Source organism: Chionomys nivalis, chromosome 25 (genome assembly GCF_950005125.1).
Source record: "Chionomys nivalis chromosome 25, mChiNiv1.1, whole genome shotgun sequence".
Lineage (NCBI taxonomy): Eukaryota > Metazoa > Chordata > Mammalia > Rodentia > Cricetidae > Chionomys > Chionomys nivalis.
Window position 1 is genome coordinate 9,084,117 of NC_080110.1, and position 15,578 is coordinate 9,099,694.

Sequence of the window (15,578 nt, forward strand, 5' to 3'; positions counted from 1 at the left end):
GGCAAGAGTGGAGAGAGGGAGGGGGGGGGGACGGACTCAAAGCCCTGGCATTGTGTCGGGCACCTCAGAAATAAGGGTCAGGAGTAAATTTACGCCGTTGGTCTTGGGAAAGTATAAGGAGGCTCCTGGCTGAGATCTTGACCTTGGTCTGCTTAGTTTTCAGGTGCCTCCGGGGTTATGAGGAGAGACTTGTTTGGATGATGCAGAGGCACTAGCGATGGACGAGTGCAGGCACATCGAGCACCTGCAGCTCGCCCGCAGTCATTCCATCTTCAACCCCCAGAAATGGTTCTGTGTGGACTGCAGCACAACCCAGTCGCTTTGGGCTTGCCTCAGCTGTTCCCACGTCGCCTGCGGAAGGTACATCGCCGAGCACGCCCTGAAGCACTTCCAAGAGAGCAGCCATCCCGTGGCTTTCGAGGTGAATGACATGTACGTTTTTTGTTATCTTTGTAACGATTATGTTCTAAATGATACTGCAGCCGGAGACCTGAAGTCACTACGAAGTACCTTAAGTGCAATCAAAAGTAGAAATTACCCCTGTGCGGTTCAGAGGAGCAGGGTTTTACCACCTGTGGATACCCGTGATGAGTCTTCCTCCTTACACGATGGTGCCCAATCTCTGCCTGGAAATGAAGACCGAATGTGCGCTGCCCTTTGGCCCAGGACGCTCATGGGTAAAATCTTTCGAACTTGGTTTGAACGGTCATCCATTGGAAGAAAAAGGCAGAAACAAATTCAGGAGAAAGTGGTAGCCAAGAGAGAAGTGAAGAAAAGACCACAAGAGCTGGAGCCGCAGGTGAAAGCCGAGTTGGAAAACACACCTCCCCGAAAGAGTTTACGCCTACAGGGCGTCACTGAGCCTGCTGCCATAGAAATGGTTCCAGCGCCGGTGCCACCACCAGCTCCAGCATCACCAGCCAAAGAGAAAGCGCTGTCACCTACCTCAGACAACGGCAAACTTAGAAAAGTAAGAGACTCCTTAACCAGACGAAGGCCAGTAGTAACCCCCGGTGTAACAGGACTGAGGAATTTAGGAAATACTTGCTATATGAATTCTGTTCTTCAAGTGTTGAGCCATTTGCTTATTTTCCGGCAGTGTTTCTTAAAGCTTGACCTGAACCAATGGCTGGCTGTGGCTGCTAGCGATAAGTCCCGCTGTAAGCACTCGTCTGTCACAGCTGCGGTAGCTCCGCAGAAGCATGAAGGCGAAGAGAAAGAGAAAGGCTTCGCGTGCTCCAGACACCCAAGTTTCTCCTCAGGCCTAAGCGGCGGATCCTCCAAGAGCCGAAACATGGAGCTCATTCAGCCCCGGGAGCCGAGTTCACCGTACAGTTCTCTTTGCCACGAGTTACACACGCTGTTCCAGGTCATGTGGTCTGGAGAGTGGGCCTTGGTATCCCCATTTGCTATGCTCCACTCCGTGTGGAAGCTGATCCCTGCTTTCCGAGGCTACGCCCAACAGGATGCCCAGGAGTTTCTTTGTGAGCTTCTGGATAAAATACAGCGTGAACTGGAGACCACGGGAGCCAGGTTCCCCGCTCTCATCCCAACGTCCCAAAGGAAACTGATTGAGCAAGTTCTGAATGTCGTAAATAACATTTTTCACGGACGAATTCTTAGTCAGGTATGGCTTTCTTTCCAGATTTTTTCATCATAGGGAAATCTTAAAGTGCAGCTACCACGGGGTATTCCGCAGATAGCTAATGTGTTAAAAAGTTTTTCCAGATAAAAACCGATTGCTTTTGTGACTGTGTGAAGAAGTCGTCCATTCACACACAGTTTTCTGTGAATCGTAGGTGTATTTGTGGAATTAATAGCCTTTTGAGCCTGTCTGTGGTGGTGCACACCTTTAAAGCCAGCACTCAGGAGGCAGAGGCAGGTGGAACTCTGAGTCTGGTCTACAGAGCAAATTTCAGGACAGCCAGGGCCCCACACAGAGAAACCCTGTCTTGAAGGGGGGCAGGAGCCTTTTGCTTAAATAAGTAGAGATATTTTTAAGGTAAACGAACATAACCTTGTTTAGATTAACAATCCTAATTAATAATCCTTTATATCCATGACTCCTTTCACTTTTCCTTGTTGTGAAAAAATGGATTCTGTCTAGTCATGGCTCTCTGACCAGGACTGGTAAACTGTTCCTAGACATGAGCCCCCTTCTTTCCCATAACATGCAGCTCTTCTTTTTGTCTGCTCAGCTGAGGGGGAAGGGACTGGAGAGGTGGTTCAGTGCTTACTGCTCTTGCAGAAGGCTGGAGTCTGGTTCCCAGTACCCACAGCGGGTGGCTCACAACCACCTTTAACTCCAGCCTCAGGGCACCCGACGCTTCTGGCTTCCGTGGGCATCTGCATTCATGTACACATATTCCACCTGCCACACGCGTACACACACTGAAAACAAATCCTTTTTCATTTTTAAAAATTTATGTGTTTTATGTATATGGGTGTTTTGTCTATGGGTGTTTCGTATAGACACCAGAAAAAGGCACCAGATCCCATGGGAGTATAGTAGTATAGTAGAGATAGTTGTGAGTCATCATGTGGTTGTTTGGAATTGAATTCATGACCTCTGGAAGGTCAGCCAATACTTTTTAATTAATTACTTAATTTGCTCATCTATTCAGTCATTGGTTTTTCAGGACAGGGTTTCTCTGTGGAGTCTGTCCTAGAATGAGTTCTGTAAGCTAGGCTGGCCTCAAACTCACTCAACCATCTCTTCACTGAGCCATCTCTTCAGTTCCCTTAAAAATAAATCTTAAACATTTTTTCGATTGCTCTTTTCAAAGCAGTTTTGTATCTGCCGACTTATACCATAACTTATTTAACCATCCCTCTGTTGGAGGTTTGGTACTACTTCCAGCTTTTCATTATATCATGATATATTCGTATTTTTCCTGTTTTCCATGTGACACAGTCCAAGAATTGCTTTATCCAAAGGGAGTAGCTTGGGGGCTGGGAAACTGGCTCAGTGGTTAAGATCTGTATTATTCTTGCAGAGGACCCAAGTTCAGTTCCCAGCACCCACGTCAGGCAGCTCATAACTGCCTGTAACTCCTGCCCCGGGGGATCCAGTACCTTTGGCTTCAGAGAGCACCATCACGCCTACTCACTCAACCACAACACAAGCACACACCCACAACACAAGCACACACCCACAACACAAGCACACACCCACAACACAAGCACACACCCACAACACAAGCACACAGAATTTTAAAGAGAAGGAGTAGTTTGGGTAAATGTTGATACTTTAGTTTTCAGTAAGTTATTTTCTCATTTTAGATTTCTGGTATAGTGTGAGAGTGGCTAAGTTCTTTTTTTTTTTCTTTTAAAATAAGTGAATCTTTAAATTAATAAAATTTGTTATAGAAACATTTTGCTTCTCTTTTGAGCCTTACATCCTACCACCGAGCCCTATATCCAGTCTGTAGACATGTAATAGACTTCTAGGAGAAGTCAAGACCATCTCAGAATCTGACCTTCATGCTGAGTTCTAGACTTACCTCTAGCAGGGCTCCTTCTGTCGGTTCATTATGTCTAAAGTCTGTATTGGAGTTTTCTTATTTTGTTGTCTATACACCTGCACACTGCATTGGATCCCTTTATAGCTGGTTGTGAGGCCCCCATGTGGGTGCTAGGAATTGAACTCGGGACCTCTGGAAAAGCAGCCAGTGCTCTTAACTGCCGAGCCATCTCTTCAGCCCCTTATTTTGTTGTCTGTGCCAGAAAATAAAGTTTATATGAATACTCTGCTGCCTTTCATGATGTGTGCAGCTCATAATGTCTTCAACTATTTCTGTGCAGGGTTGGTAGCATTAAGCATCCCAATCACTAATTGCCTGTGGTTGTTAGAATTCCTGTTTTTGCATGTGTCCATTGGGGACGGGGTATGTGGGAGTTCTGGACATGGAACTCAGATCTTCATGAGATTGAACTATTTTCTGAACTGCTTTTTATATTTTGATTGGGTTTTGTTTTCTTGTGCTGGGGACCTAACCTAGGCTAGCCTAGGTTTCACAGAGAGTCCCAGGTTTGCCTGGGCTAGAGATTGAGTTACTGTCCCTCTCAAACAAACAAACAAATTAATGATAGACAAAGAAGGAAAAGGTGATAAACCTCAAGTCTAATGACATATATACATTAAATGCATGTAATTATACATTGTATGTGCACACACATATATACATCGCTTATTAAATGCATGAAACCAGAATATGTACACATACACACATACAGTAAATACATATAACTATATAATGTACATGTACACATACCTATGCATTGCTTATTAAATGCATGAATTATATGTTGTATATGTATGTATACATATATGCACTGAATGCATGTAACTATACATTGCATTTGTACACATGCAAATATATTGCTTATTAAATGGGTCTTTTATATTTTTCCCCTAAATCCTAGATTTGACTAATGTTGGAGGGTTTTTTTTGTTTATTTTTGTTTTTTGAGGCAGGGTTTCTTTATGTAGTCTTGGTTGTTCTGGAACTTGTTCTGTAGACCAGGCTGGCTTCAAACTCAGAGATCTGCCTGCCTCTGCTAAGACCAAAGGCGTGAGCCCCTACCTCCCTCCCCCCTAGGCTGTTTGGGTTTTTTTGTTGTTGTTGTTGTTGTTTTTGTTTTGTTTTGTTTTTTTGAGACAGTGTCTCACTGAGTAGCATTAACTGGCCTGGAATTCACTATGCAGACCTGGGTGACCTCAAGCTTTGGAGAGCCACTGCTGGGGTTAAGGTGTGCTTCGCCATTATTGATGGGCCAGTAACCAGAGCCCACCTTTGTAATGAGTTTATAAGGACAGTCTAAAATGACAACTCACTCTCTCTCTGTGTGTGTAAGGACAGTCTAAAATGACAACTCTCTCTCTCTCTCTGTGTGTGTAAGGACAGTCTAAAATGACAACTCTCTCTCTCTGTGTGTGTGTAAGGACAGTCTAAAATGACAACTCACTCTCTCTCTCTCTCTGTGTAAGGACAGTCTAAAATGACAACTCTGTGTGTGTGTGTGTAAGGACAGTCTAAAATGACAACTCTGTGTGTGTGTGTGTAAGGACAGTCTAAAATGACAACTCTCTCTCTCTCTCTCTCTCTCTCTGTGTGTGTGTGTGTATGTGTGTGGTGTTTGGATGTCAGAGGACAACTTAGAACTATATTCTCTCCTTCCTCCCATTGGGTCCTGAGAATCCAAGTCAGTTCATCAGACTTGGCAGCAGGTGCCTCATTTTGCCAGCCCTAATAAATATCTTCTTGAAGAAAAAAACAATTGTGGTTAACTGTCCTGGCAGATTATAAAACTTGCTATTCATCATTGGGATGGTTCACTGGCAATGGCCTGGAGTGAAAGTTCATGTTTTGACAGAAAAATTGTAAACCAGAGCGATCTTTCTCTTTGCAGGTTACGTGTCTCGCGTGTGATAATAAATCAAACACAATAGAACCATTCTGGGACCTGTCCCTGGAGTTCCCCGAGAGATACCAATGCAGTGGGAAAGACGCTGCCACCTCCCAGCCATGCCTAGTTACCGATATGTTGGGCAAATTTACTGAAACCGAAGCATTAGAAGGGAAAATCTACATGTGTGACCACTGTAACTGTGAGTATAGACGGGCTCGCTGTGCTTTTTCGGGTTAGCAATAGAGAACGAGGGAGCTGTAAGTGCTTAAAGAGGAGCTATGGAAACCCATTTTTCAGTTCCACAAAAGAAATAATATTTTTCTCCTTTGCAATGGTCATTATCGATGGCATTAAAATTCTTCTTGGAGAGATGGATTAATGGCTGATATCACGGCATTCCTAGAGGGCAGGATTCGATTCCCAGCACCCACCTGGCAGCTCTAAGTAGAATGTCCCAGATGTCCTCATCACCAAACCCTAGGGGAGACAATATTAAAAATGTAGGCTATGATCTTGTAGTCATTTGTGTGCGTGTTGAGGCTGACAAATGCAGGCCTGGAAATAGCTGCTTAATATACGAAGGGGAATGTTTATAAGTCATAGCCGGGCACCCTGCAGCCACACCCATGCAGTCCAAAAGTCAGCAGCAGCTGGCGGGGGAGAAGCTTCTAGTAGTTAGTGGGACCTGCCCCGAGCTGACATGAGAGGCTCTGCTGTCCTTGCCATGGTCAGAGCTGTCATACAAGCCCAAGGACAGCTGCCGACCAGCAAGCAGCTCTGGAGGAGCTGGTCTAGCAGAGCCCAGGGCACAGTCCCTGAGTAGACATTAGAGAGTTTTACTTGCTAGAGCAGCGTGGCGCTGAGTGAGGCAGCCCTTGGCTGCACCAGGACTGGGGTGGGGCTGAGAGGGTGGAGGAGTGCTCTGGGCAGTACACACCTGCGTGCCTGGGCACTAAAGCTAACGGACTGACAGTTTTCTTACAAGTCTGGAAAATATATATTTAAGTATACGTAGGGGAAGATTTAACATTCTCCTGTTATCTGGCATAGTCAAATCTACCTTTAAAGAACAGCAGTGTACTAAGTTTAATTTTGCGTGTGTGTTTGGCCCATGTGTAAGCACACCACGTGTGTAGAGCCCGTGGAGGCCAGAAGAGGGCGGGGCATCCCCTGCAGCCGCAAGCCTCCACGTGGGTCTTGGGTTACAGTCTGGATTCTCTGCAAAACAAGCGCTTGCTCTTATGTGCCAAGTCCTCTCCACCCCTTACAGGGCTCTGAGTCCTGTGCTGACCCTCACGTCTAACTTGACTACTCATCTGTTTGAAATCAAGCACTCCGTGGGGTCAGAGCCTATGGTCATCTCTAGCACATTGCTGCGGCTTAACATAGCAGGAGAGTTATGTGAAAGAGTTTACTTAAGTTTTCCTTGTATTATGAAACTGAGTTTTCTTTCTTTTTTTCCTCGTATTTTAGCAAAGCGTAGAAAGTTTTCGTCAAAACCAGTTGTACTCACAGCAGCCCAGAAACAGCTTATGATATGCCACCTGCCTCAGGTTCTCAGACTACATCTCAAACGGTTCAGGTCAGTAATGTGAGTCGCAGCTGCCTGCCAGTTCCACGCGTGATCCTGTCATTCTTTCTGTTTAGGATGCTTCCGAACTTAACGTACACATATGATGGGCTAGATTTCAATACTTGGTTCCTGGATGACATCCTGCAGAAAAGTATAGTTCCTGTCTTTATCTTTGAACAGTAGACATCATCCATACTCAATAACTGAGCTGCTTTTTTTTTGTTTTGTTTTTATTGGGTTTTGAGACACGGTGTCTCTGTGTAGTCCTGGCTGTCCTGGAACTCACTCTGTAGACAAGGCTGGCTTCGAATTTAGAGAGATCCGCCTACCTCTGTCTTCCGAGTGCTGGGATTAAAGGCCCACACCCCTACCACCCAACTTCGTTACTGTTTCTCTGAGCCAGCGCTGGGGTAGCCTGGAACTTGCTGTGTACCCCAGGCGGCCTCAAATTGAGTACCCTTCTCCTGAGTGCCCACGAGTATATCACATATCCCAACAGCGACTGTGACCTGCTCCGTGTGAATTTAGTATATTTATTGTTTAATATTCAGGTATACACAGCATCACACACATCTAGATTGTGATTTTCCCTCTTGTACCAAACAGTGATAAAATGTTGCAATAATGGGACACCATGGGGATTTGTCACTCGACATCCCCTTACTTAGTGTAGAGTTCTTAGGAATTAAGAGATATCTGTGTGGTTTTTTTCTCATACCAACCCATCAAAGCCTCCCACTTGAGATGGTCCTTTCATTCAACAGATAATTTAAAACTCATAGAGCTATAATTTTCTAAGTTTCATTTCTATATTAAAGACAATTATTTTAAGCCTGTAATCCCACTTAGAAGTTAGAAAAAAACACATTTGGGTATTCAGGACTTGACTACATGAGACCTTTTGAAACAAAAAACAAAATTCCATATGGTAACAAACTGATGGAAGGGTTGGGGATACAATGGTCAAATGCTTGCCTAGCAAGTCGAAGGCCCCAACAGGATTCCCAGCACAACATGTATGTATTCTTAAACTAATGAAGCAATCTTGATGGGACTTTTTTGCAATGTAAGCCTAACTCCTCGTACAGCAAACTCAGTATTGAAAGGCTACGTTTAGTCTTCATATTTCATGGTTTCTGGGATCCGCTGTTAAAGCTGTCCAGACCTAATATATGGCAAACTTTCTCCCCTTGATTGTTTCCCTTTGGTTTGTGCCCAGATGGTCAGGACATAATAACCGAGAGAAGATTGGTGTTCATGTTGTCTTTGAGGAAACCTTAAACATGGAGCCCTATTGCTGCAGGGAGACCCTGAAAGCGCTCAGACCAGAATGCTTTATCTATACTTTATCTGCTGTAGTGATCCACCACGGGAAAGGATCTGGCTCAGGACACTACACTGCCTACTGCTACAATTCTGAAGGAGGTAAAGTGAAGGAAAACGATCCCTTCTTGGGTTAGAATTGAAGCTTGTGCTTAGCAATTCCTAAACTTTCTAAATGGTCACCTGACCATTTGCCGTCTTTCTAGACAAAGGCTTTCCACAGTCAGTGCTGCTGGCTGACTGGGGGCAGGGGCACAGAAAGTATTCTACAGGCTTGGAATCCATTCTCTATGTAACTCTGGCTAGTTCCGAATTTCCTAAAGATACCAAGCTGGCCTTGAACTCTGCCACCCCTGAGAGATGGGATTAAAGACGTGTGCCATATACAAGGGCCAGACTGGCCTCAAACTCAGAGATACCCCTGCCTCTATCTCCCACACTAGGCCCAGTACTGGCCAGTTTTTCTAAAAGTCATAATTCCTATGTCTACTGGTTCATCAAAGAACAAGGTATCTAATGACCTGGTAGATGACAGATATTTGTTCAACTTTAACATGCAAAGTCCTTTTCCTAGCAGAGGCGACTGGACCATTGAAAAATGAACACGTGTACATACACATACCCTACCTGTCAGTGCAGACAGCAAAAAGCCTGGCTCTTCTACAAAGGAAACTACTAGGGTATACTGTGTTTTGTAGGAAGTGGCTGAAGCATTAATTACTTAGTATTTCCATTGGGAATGGAGCATGCCAAATACATTGTCAGATTCTGTAACTCCAAACTAATAAAATAAGCTATGCCATAAAAGAAACCTAGAAGAATTCTAGAGTATTGTGTGAAGTCTTAACTCTTTTGGCTTTTTGAGGGGCCTCACCACCCAGCTCCCAAATAAATCACACAGAGGCTTCTTAGTTATGAATGCCCAACCTTAGCTTGGCTTGTTTCTTGCCTGCTTTTCTTATCTTAAAATTATCCTGACTTCCTTTTGCCTCTGGGGTTTTATCTTTCTCTCATTCTGTACCTTTCTTTACTTCTCTCTCCCCGGAACTGGCTGGATGGCTAGTCCCTGATGTCTTTTCCTTGTTGTCTTGCTGCTCCTCGTCCTTGGTTCTCCTTATATTCTCTGCCTGCCAGCCCCGCCCATCCTTGCTCCTGCCTCACTATTGGCTGTTCATCTCTTTATTAGACCATCAGGTGTTTTAGACAGGTACAGTAACACAGCTTCACAGAGTTAAACAAATGCAGCGTAAACAAAAGTCACACACCTGAAAATAACATTCCCCAACACTAGAGTTAACACTCTCCTATTATTAAGGAAAATGAAGCAGCCATTACCTTTCCTTCAGGAAACTCCATTACACAGGCTTTTGTAGTAGACACGTTTGGAATTCTTTTACAAACGTCCACTCTCTTTGCTTCACTCTAGGGTTCTGGGTCCACTGTAACGATTCCAAGCTAAGCATGTGCACTATGGATGAAGTACGCAAGGCCCAAGCTTATATCTTATTTTATACCCAGCGAGTTATTGAGAACGGACATTCTAAACTCCTGCCTCCTGAGCTCTTGTTCAGTAGCCAGCATCAAGGTGAAGAAACCAACGCCTCTTCTAATGAAGTCCTTAGCTGATCCAGAGTGGGCGCTCATTATTTGTATATATACTTTTTAAATGGGCTGACTTACAATGCTGAGCCTCATTGTTTTTATTTTTTAATTATGATCAGTGCATGCTACATTTAGACATTTTGTATTTAACTACAAAGGTTTTGTTTTGTTACATACTATAAATATATGTATATCAAATATAGGCCAACTAAACATTTTTCAATTGAGTTTTATACTTTTATTGTTTACCTCAGGCTATTGTTTACCTCTTATATTTTGATGTCTTAATTGCCTCAAATCATGAATTTGTGCAATCTACTAAAGAAATTCAAGTGGCATCATTTTATATATATTGTTTATCTTTTGTAGCTGTTTTCTATACATCTAAATACATGGGAAGGGTATGTTCTTCAGAGTCTGAGTATGAAAGCCATTGATACACTCACTTCAGTTCTGTCCCCTTAAAGGCAAACAGACTGGAAGTCAAACACCAAAGGTTATTCCTGAGGCTATGTGCAAAAGCACAAGGCTCGGAATAGACTTAATGCAGTTGCTGGTCTTTCACTATACAGTTTATTGCTTCCGTGATTGTTCTTTATCTAGTACAAACTCATAACAAAAACAGCAGATTCATAAGCAGTGTACTTAAATGAACTTTGGAACCGTGGGCAGTGGAACATACTTCTAATAAAGAAGTCACAAGAGCTTGAATTTAGCAAACTATGATCTCATACAAATGTAGTTTATCTTGAGAATGAGTTGATTTTATGTTTAATTACATTAGTAGAGCTCTTAAATGCTTGAGATTTTTAGTTCAAAGGAATAAGAAGTCTTAAAGAGGGGGAGAAAAGCTTAGGGCAGAAGAAACTGTTCAAGACCAGTGAGTGATTTGCTCATTTTTTCCCAAAGTAACCTATGCATCAATCTTTTATTCTTGCTAGGTTTATGTAACTACTGGGACCCTCTTAGGGCCAGGGTTACCTCTTTAAAAACACTATGTAAACTTGAATTTTATTGAAAGAAAATTCTTTTGCTGTGTTCTAAGGAAAACCCTGGTGCTGCCAGCTTCATTTATTCAGAAAGGGGTACTCCACCAACCTACGAATCAGTCTCTAACACCTCAAGGTCCCTGTCAGCCACTGGGAGAGCCTTCTTCCCTTTCCTTTTTTGCTAACATGGGTTTATTAACAGCTTACTTTTAAAGCCAGAAAGCGGTCTCACTAGCAGGTCTCCGAGAGTAGTGTCACCTGGGGCAGCTGAGCACTGCAACAAGAGTGTCGACAAATCACTTGTTCCAAATACAGCTGGGTATTAGTCAGGCCTGAAATGCGCATTTACCAATACCTATGCAAACTGTTGCCTAAACTGTTAACTGTACCTCATTAAAGATTTATGTGGTAAAGGTACCAAGTCTAGCCTTTAATTTTGAGGATTGTTTTTTCTTTAGTGGGTTGTTTTTCTTCTTTTTGGAGACAGGGTTTTTCTGTGTAGCCCTGGCTGACCTGGAGCTCACTTTGTAGTCCAGGCTGGCCTTGAATTTACAGAGATCCACCTGCCTCTGACTGAGTGCTGGGATTAAAGGACTGTTCCTAACTTTTAGGAGTACAAAACACGAAGTGCTGCTGTCTGTCACCACAAAGGTGACCTGGGCGTAAGCATGTGTTGGGGTAGCACACCAGAGAACTATAGTCCTTTCTCACTAGATTGTGTTGTGAATCTAAAATTGCTCTTTAGGGGGGAAAAGCGGGGAGCAATTTGAAAAAACAAAACTCAAATGATGAACAGAAACTTAGATTTCTTATTAAATTCCTGAGATCTCAACATGATACCTACATTCTAAGTTGTTTTAATAACAACGAAAAAAAAACCAATAGTTTGGGTTGTAAATAATTTACTGAAGGCACTACTGACAACAGCAAACTGAGACTTGTTGCCAATAAGAGATCCATCACTAAATGTAACAATGACTTAGAGGAATGAAAGCTAGTAAGGAGGGTTCTTCTGCGTGCCAGCTTTCCTTAAACAGCAGTTTTCAACCTGTGGGTCACCTAAGACCATCCAAAAACATTATTTATGTTACGATTTACAATAATAGCAAAATAACAGTTATGAAGTCATTTTATGTTGGGTCTCCACAACATGAGGAACTATATATTGAAGGGGCACAGCATTAGGAAGGGAGAACCACTATATGGCCGTACTACTTCCAGCCATCTGGGGACACAATGATGCTCCCAACAGCTTTCTAAGTTTGGACCGCATAAAAGAGAATGTGCTGAGAAAGATCTTGGAAAACCCTAAAGCTCTTTATTAGGAGTCAGTTTTGAAAATCCTGACTTCGGATATGACTCAAGCTGCTCAAATCACCTGCCCGTGAATCCAGAGCCACAGAAGGAGCCAGCTGGGGAGCATCCTGCACAACGTGTAAAAACAGACATCGTATTCAAGAGCAGCAATGTGAACAATAGCACTGTAAACACACAGCTGAAAACTAGGTTGTTCCCCACAATGAAAGGCAGCATTGACTTAGAGCTGGAACATAGAGCAGCTATTCAGGCAGAATACGATCCAGGTCCATAAATCTTGTTTCTCTTCTTCAGGGACCATGTCAAACAAAATTAAAACCCCATAGCATCCCAGAGGCAATACAGCATCACTGTGCTAAGGCATATACAAATTAAGGCTCTATCTGGGCAAGTAACAAAAGCAAACTATGATGGAACATTTGTATCAAACCACATTTAAGAATCTAAGCAGTTAAATAACTGGGCTTCCAAACAAGCTAAATTTTGTATCCTTACATTCAAAATAACACCCCTGACTTTATAAAAGGACCTCATTTCGGGGAAGGAAGGCTTGAGACAGGGTTTCTCTGTAAAACCCTGGCTGTCCTGGAACTTGTTCTGTAGACCAGGCCTGTGCCTCCTGAGTGCTGGGATTAAAGGTGTGTGCCACCACGGTGTAATTTGTGATGTTAAGATACTTAATTTGCTAAGGGCCATGAATGTTGAGTATTTGGCTTATGAGGAAAAAAGTCCAATTTCAAGTTAGCTTTTCTAACTAGAACAAGATCCAAACTTCTCTTGCTTATGGCTTTAATGTTGTTTTTGTTACCTAATTTGTCGACTACATACCCTATAAATATGACCACTGAGTTAAGGGACTTTCATTCATGAAGGTTTTTAAAGTTGGCACAATCTTTCCCCATGATGTGTAAATAAATATACCTTCCCAATGACAAGAAAGAAGACTAATGTTAAACACGCTTCTACAGAAAAGCAAAGTGTTTCTAAGGAGGCGTACTCCTTTTTGCTCACTCCACACATACGAAGACCTGACAGACATCTTGCCTGCATATATCTGTAGGTATATACAGCCCGCATAAAGAACAGCATCTATACTTTAGCTACTTTCTGCTTAGAATTACAACCATAGACATTAAAATGTAGCTCTCAGATCTGAAAATGTTTTTATTTAGAAAATGGACTTCAGGAAGGTTAAAAAGCAACACCAGAGGGCACAGGTGCAGAACTGGATGTATGCAGTCATTCAAAGCATTCAAGTAGGAATATGGCAATATAAATATCCAAAGAGCATCGCTTAGGTCTTCAAAACAAAGTGTGTAAGTAATTCCTAACTAGTGAGCAGAGCGTTTCCTGGACGGGAGAAACAGTTAACATCAAAGTCCTGAAAGCCTGTTCCTGGGTTAATTACATGTAGATAGTCTGCCTTTGATCAAACTCCTTGAAACATGGATAAAGGTATTACACAGGTCCACTGTCAACACAGACAACATGCTGCGAATTACTTGTTGTATAATGTGTTCCAACAAAGCTTAGAAAACAAAGTTGAGTTGGCTTTGGACTAGTTTAATAGTCATCTCCTCTGCTGACGACTTCTTTACAAGTTGGACGCAACAGTATGGTGTGTTCAAACTGTGCTGTGTACGACCCTTTGATGTCACACAGTGGTGGATATGGATCTACTATGCCCAAGTCACACAGATTCTTCAGAGCCATTAAGTATTTACTTTCGCCCAACCGATCCAGCCACCTGCGGCAGAAGGCAAGGGTGCCAAAGTTTTCATTGATGACATTTAACAGATGTTTTGTTCTTGGAAGCCTAAGAGGAGAAAAGCAAAGATTAATAGCTTGGTAACTAATCAATTTCCCCCATTTTAAAATTCAAATCTTAGCGCTGCACCTGGACTCTGAGTTCACAACACTAACTATTCCTTTACTGATAATTACTGAAATATGTAATGGCCCAAAGACACAGCTGAGCATGAACCTGCTGAAGATCACTTAAGTGTGCTAAATTCCTAAATGAGAATTATAGAAGTTGGAAGACTCTTCCATGAAAGCATGAATCCAACCTACAACCAATCTCTATCAAGAGTAAAAAAGAATGTCAACTGGGATAGGACATTTACCAATAGGAAAAACATTAAACTCCTAAATAACCCGGGCCGTGGTGGTGCAGGTCTTTAATCCCAGCACTTGGGAGGCAGAGGCAGGCGGATCTCTGTGAATTTGAGGCCAGCCTGGTCTACAAGAGCTAGTTCCAGGACAGGCTCCAAAGCTACAGAGAAACCCTGTCTCGAAAAACCAAAGGGGGGCGGGGGAGACCCTCTTAAACCTAGAATGCCAGGAAACAAATATTGCATTATCAGTAACTGTTCGAATGCTTGCCACTCTCATTTTCACCCCATGGTAATTTTTCTGTTGTATCACAGACACCCAAAGGACTCATGATAAGACTCCAAACTGTAGCATCTATAAATATCTTACCAGTAAGTCTGTCCTACTGTTACCCTGGAAGAGACGCACATCAGTCATAAATCGATGGTCTCACCTTATTGGCACATGTCCCACATCGAAGTTTTTCATGTAGTGCGAACATTCCATGTCATCATGAACAACACCCTTTCCTGTGCTACCAAAGGTCTCAATGGCATACACCTCTCCTTCCTTCAAAACAGAAGGACCAAAGAGAGAAAACAATTCAGAACTAATCAGCTTCCCACAAAATAAAGAAGTAACAGGAAATAGGCTTCTCAAAGTCTTACTCGGCCTGGCTGCTCAGCCTTTGTCACTGGATATCCCTTATCAAAACTGACATGGGCGAGTTGTCACTGCTGTGCCCCAGTGCTTTCTAAAGACAACATTTAGGGCAGTCTTAATACTCGTTCAATATTGAGTAAATAGTATAGCCCCAGTCTTCACAAACACGGCACAATTTCTCCTAGGGTCAGTAGATATAGCAAGCTTATTTCTGTTCAATGTTTATGTAGATAGGAATCTTAGTTTAGACAAAAGTACAACGACTTTCCACAGAAGTCTTAAGTGCTGGGCTGGGGTGGGAGTTTGAAGGGGGACAGCGGTAGTGCACCTTGCTAGCACACCAGCGCCCCTTGTTAGCGGGAATGACTCACATACCTCCATTCTTGTAGCCTCCCCTCCTTTCACAATGGGCACCGTTTTCCCGGCGTGTATTCTGTAAGGTCCAATTGAATGTCCATTTAGATTACGGATGGGTTTCACTGTCATAAGAAAGAAATAAATGTTTAGGCTCTCTCAAGGGTAAACAGATTCTTAGCCTTTTGGTAGAGTTTAAGCATTTACACCAAAGACACTGAGCAAGAGTGGTGGCACACACTTAAATCCCA

The 15,578-nt window shown here is 42.9% G+C and overlaps 2 protein-coding genes across 3 annotated transcripts in view; one reads left to right on the forward strand and one right to left on the reverse strand.

Moving 5' to 3' along the window:
* The first annotated feature begins 217 nt into the window (after positions 1-217).
* On the forward strand, positions 218-10,461 carry Usp44 (ubiquitin specific peptidase 44). Its single transcript, XM_057757584.1, has 5 exons — positions 218-1,627; positions 5,413-5,611; positions 6,886-6,994; positions 8,205-8,410; positions 9,735-10,461. The coding sequence occupies exons 1-5, from the start codon at positions 218-220 to the stop codon at positions 9,932-9,934; spliced, it is 2,124 nt and encodes a 707-aa protein (XP_057613567.1). The 3' UTR covers positions 9,935-10,461.
* Positions 10,462-13,356: 2,895 nt separating this feature from the next.
* Positions 13,357-15,578, reverse strand: part of Metap2 (methionyl aminopeptidase 2) — a 30,904-nt gene continuing 28,682 nt past the window's right edge. For both annotated transcript variants that reach the window (XM_057757586.1, XM_057757585.1), the window contains exons 9-11: positions 15,349-15,452; positions 14,765-14,880; positions 13,357-14,032 (exon numbers count right to left, since the gene is read on the reverse strand). In XM_057757586.1, the coding sequence (XP_057613569.1) occupies positions 13,780-14,032; positions 14,765-14,880; positions 15,349-15,452 (473 nt within the window). In that variant the 3' untranslated portion in view covers positions 13,357-13,779. The remainder of the gene's footprint in view (positions 14,033-14,764; positions 14,881-15,348; positions 15,453-15,578) is intronic.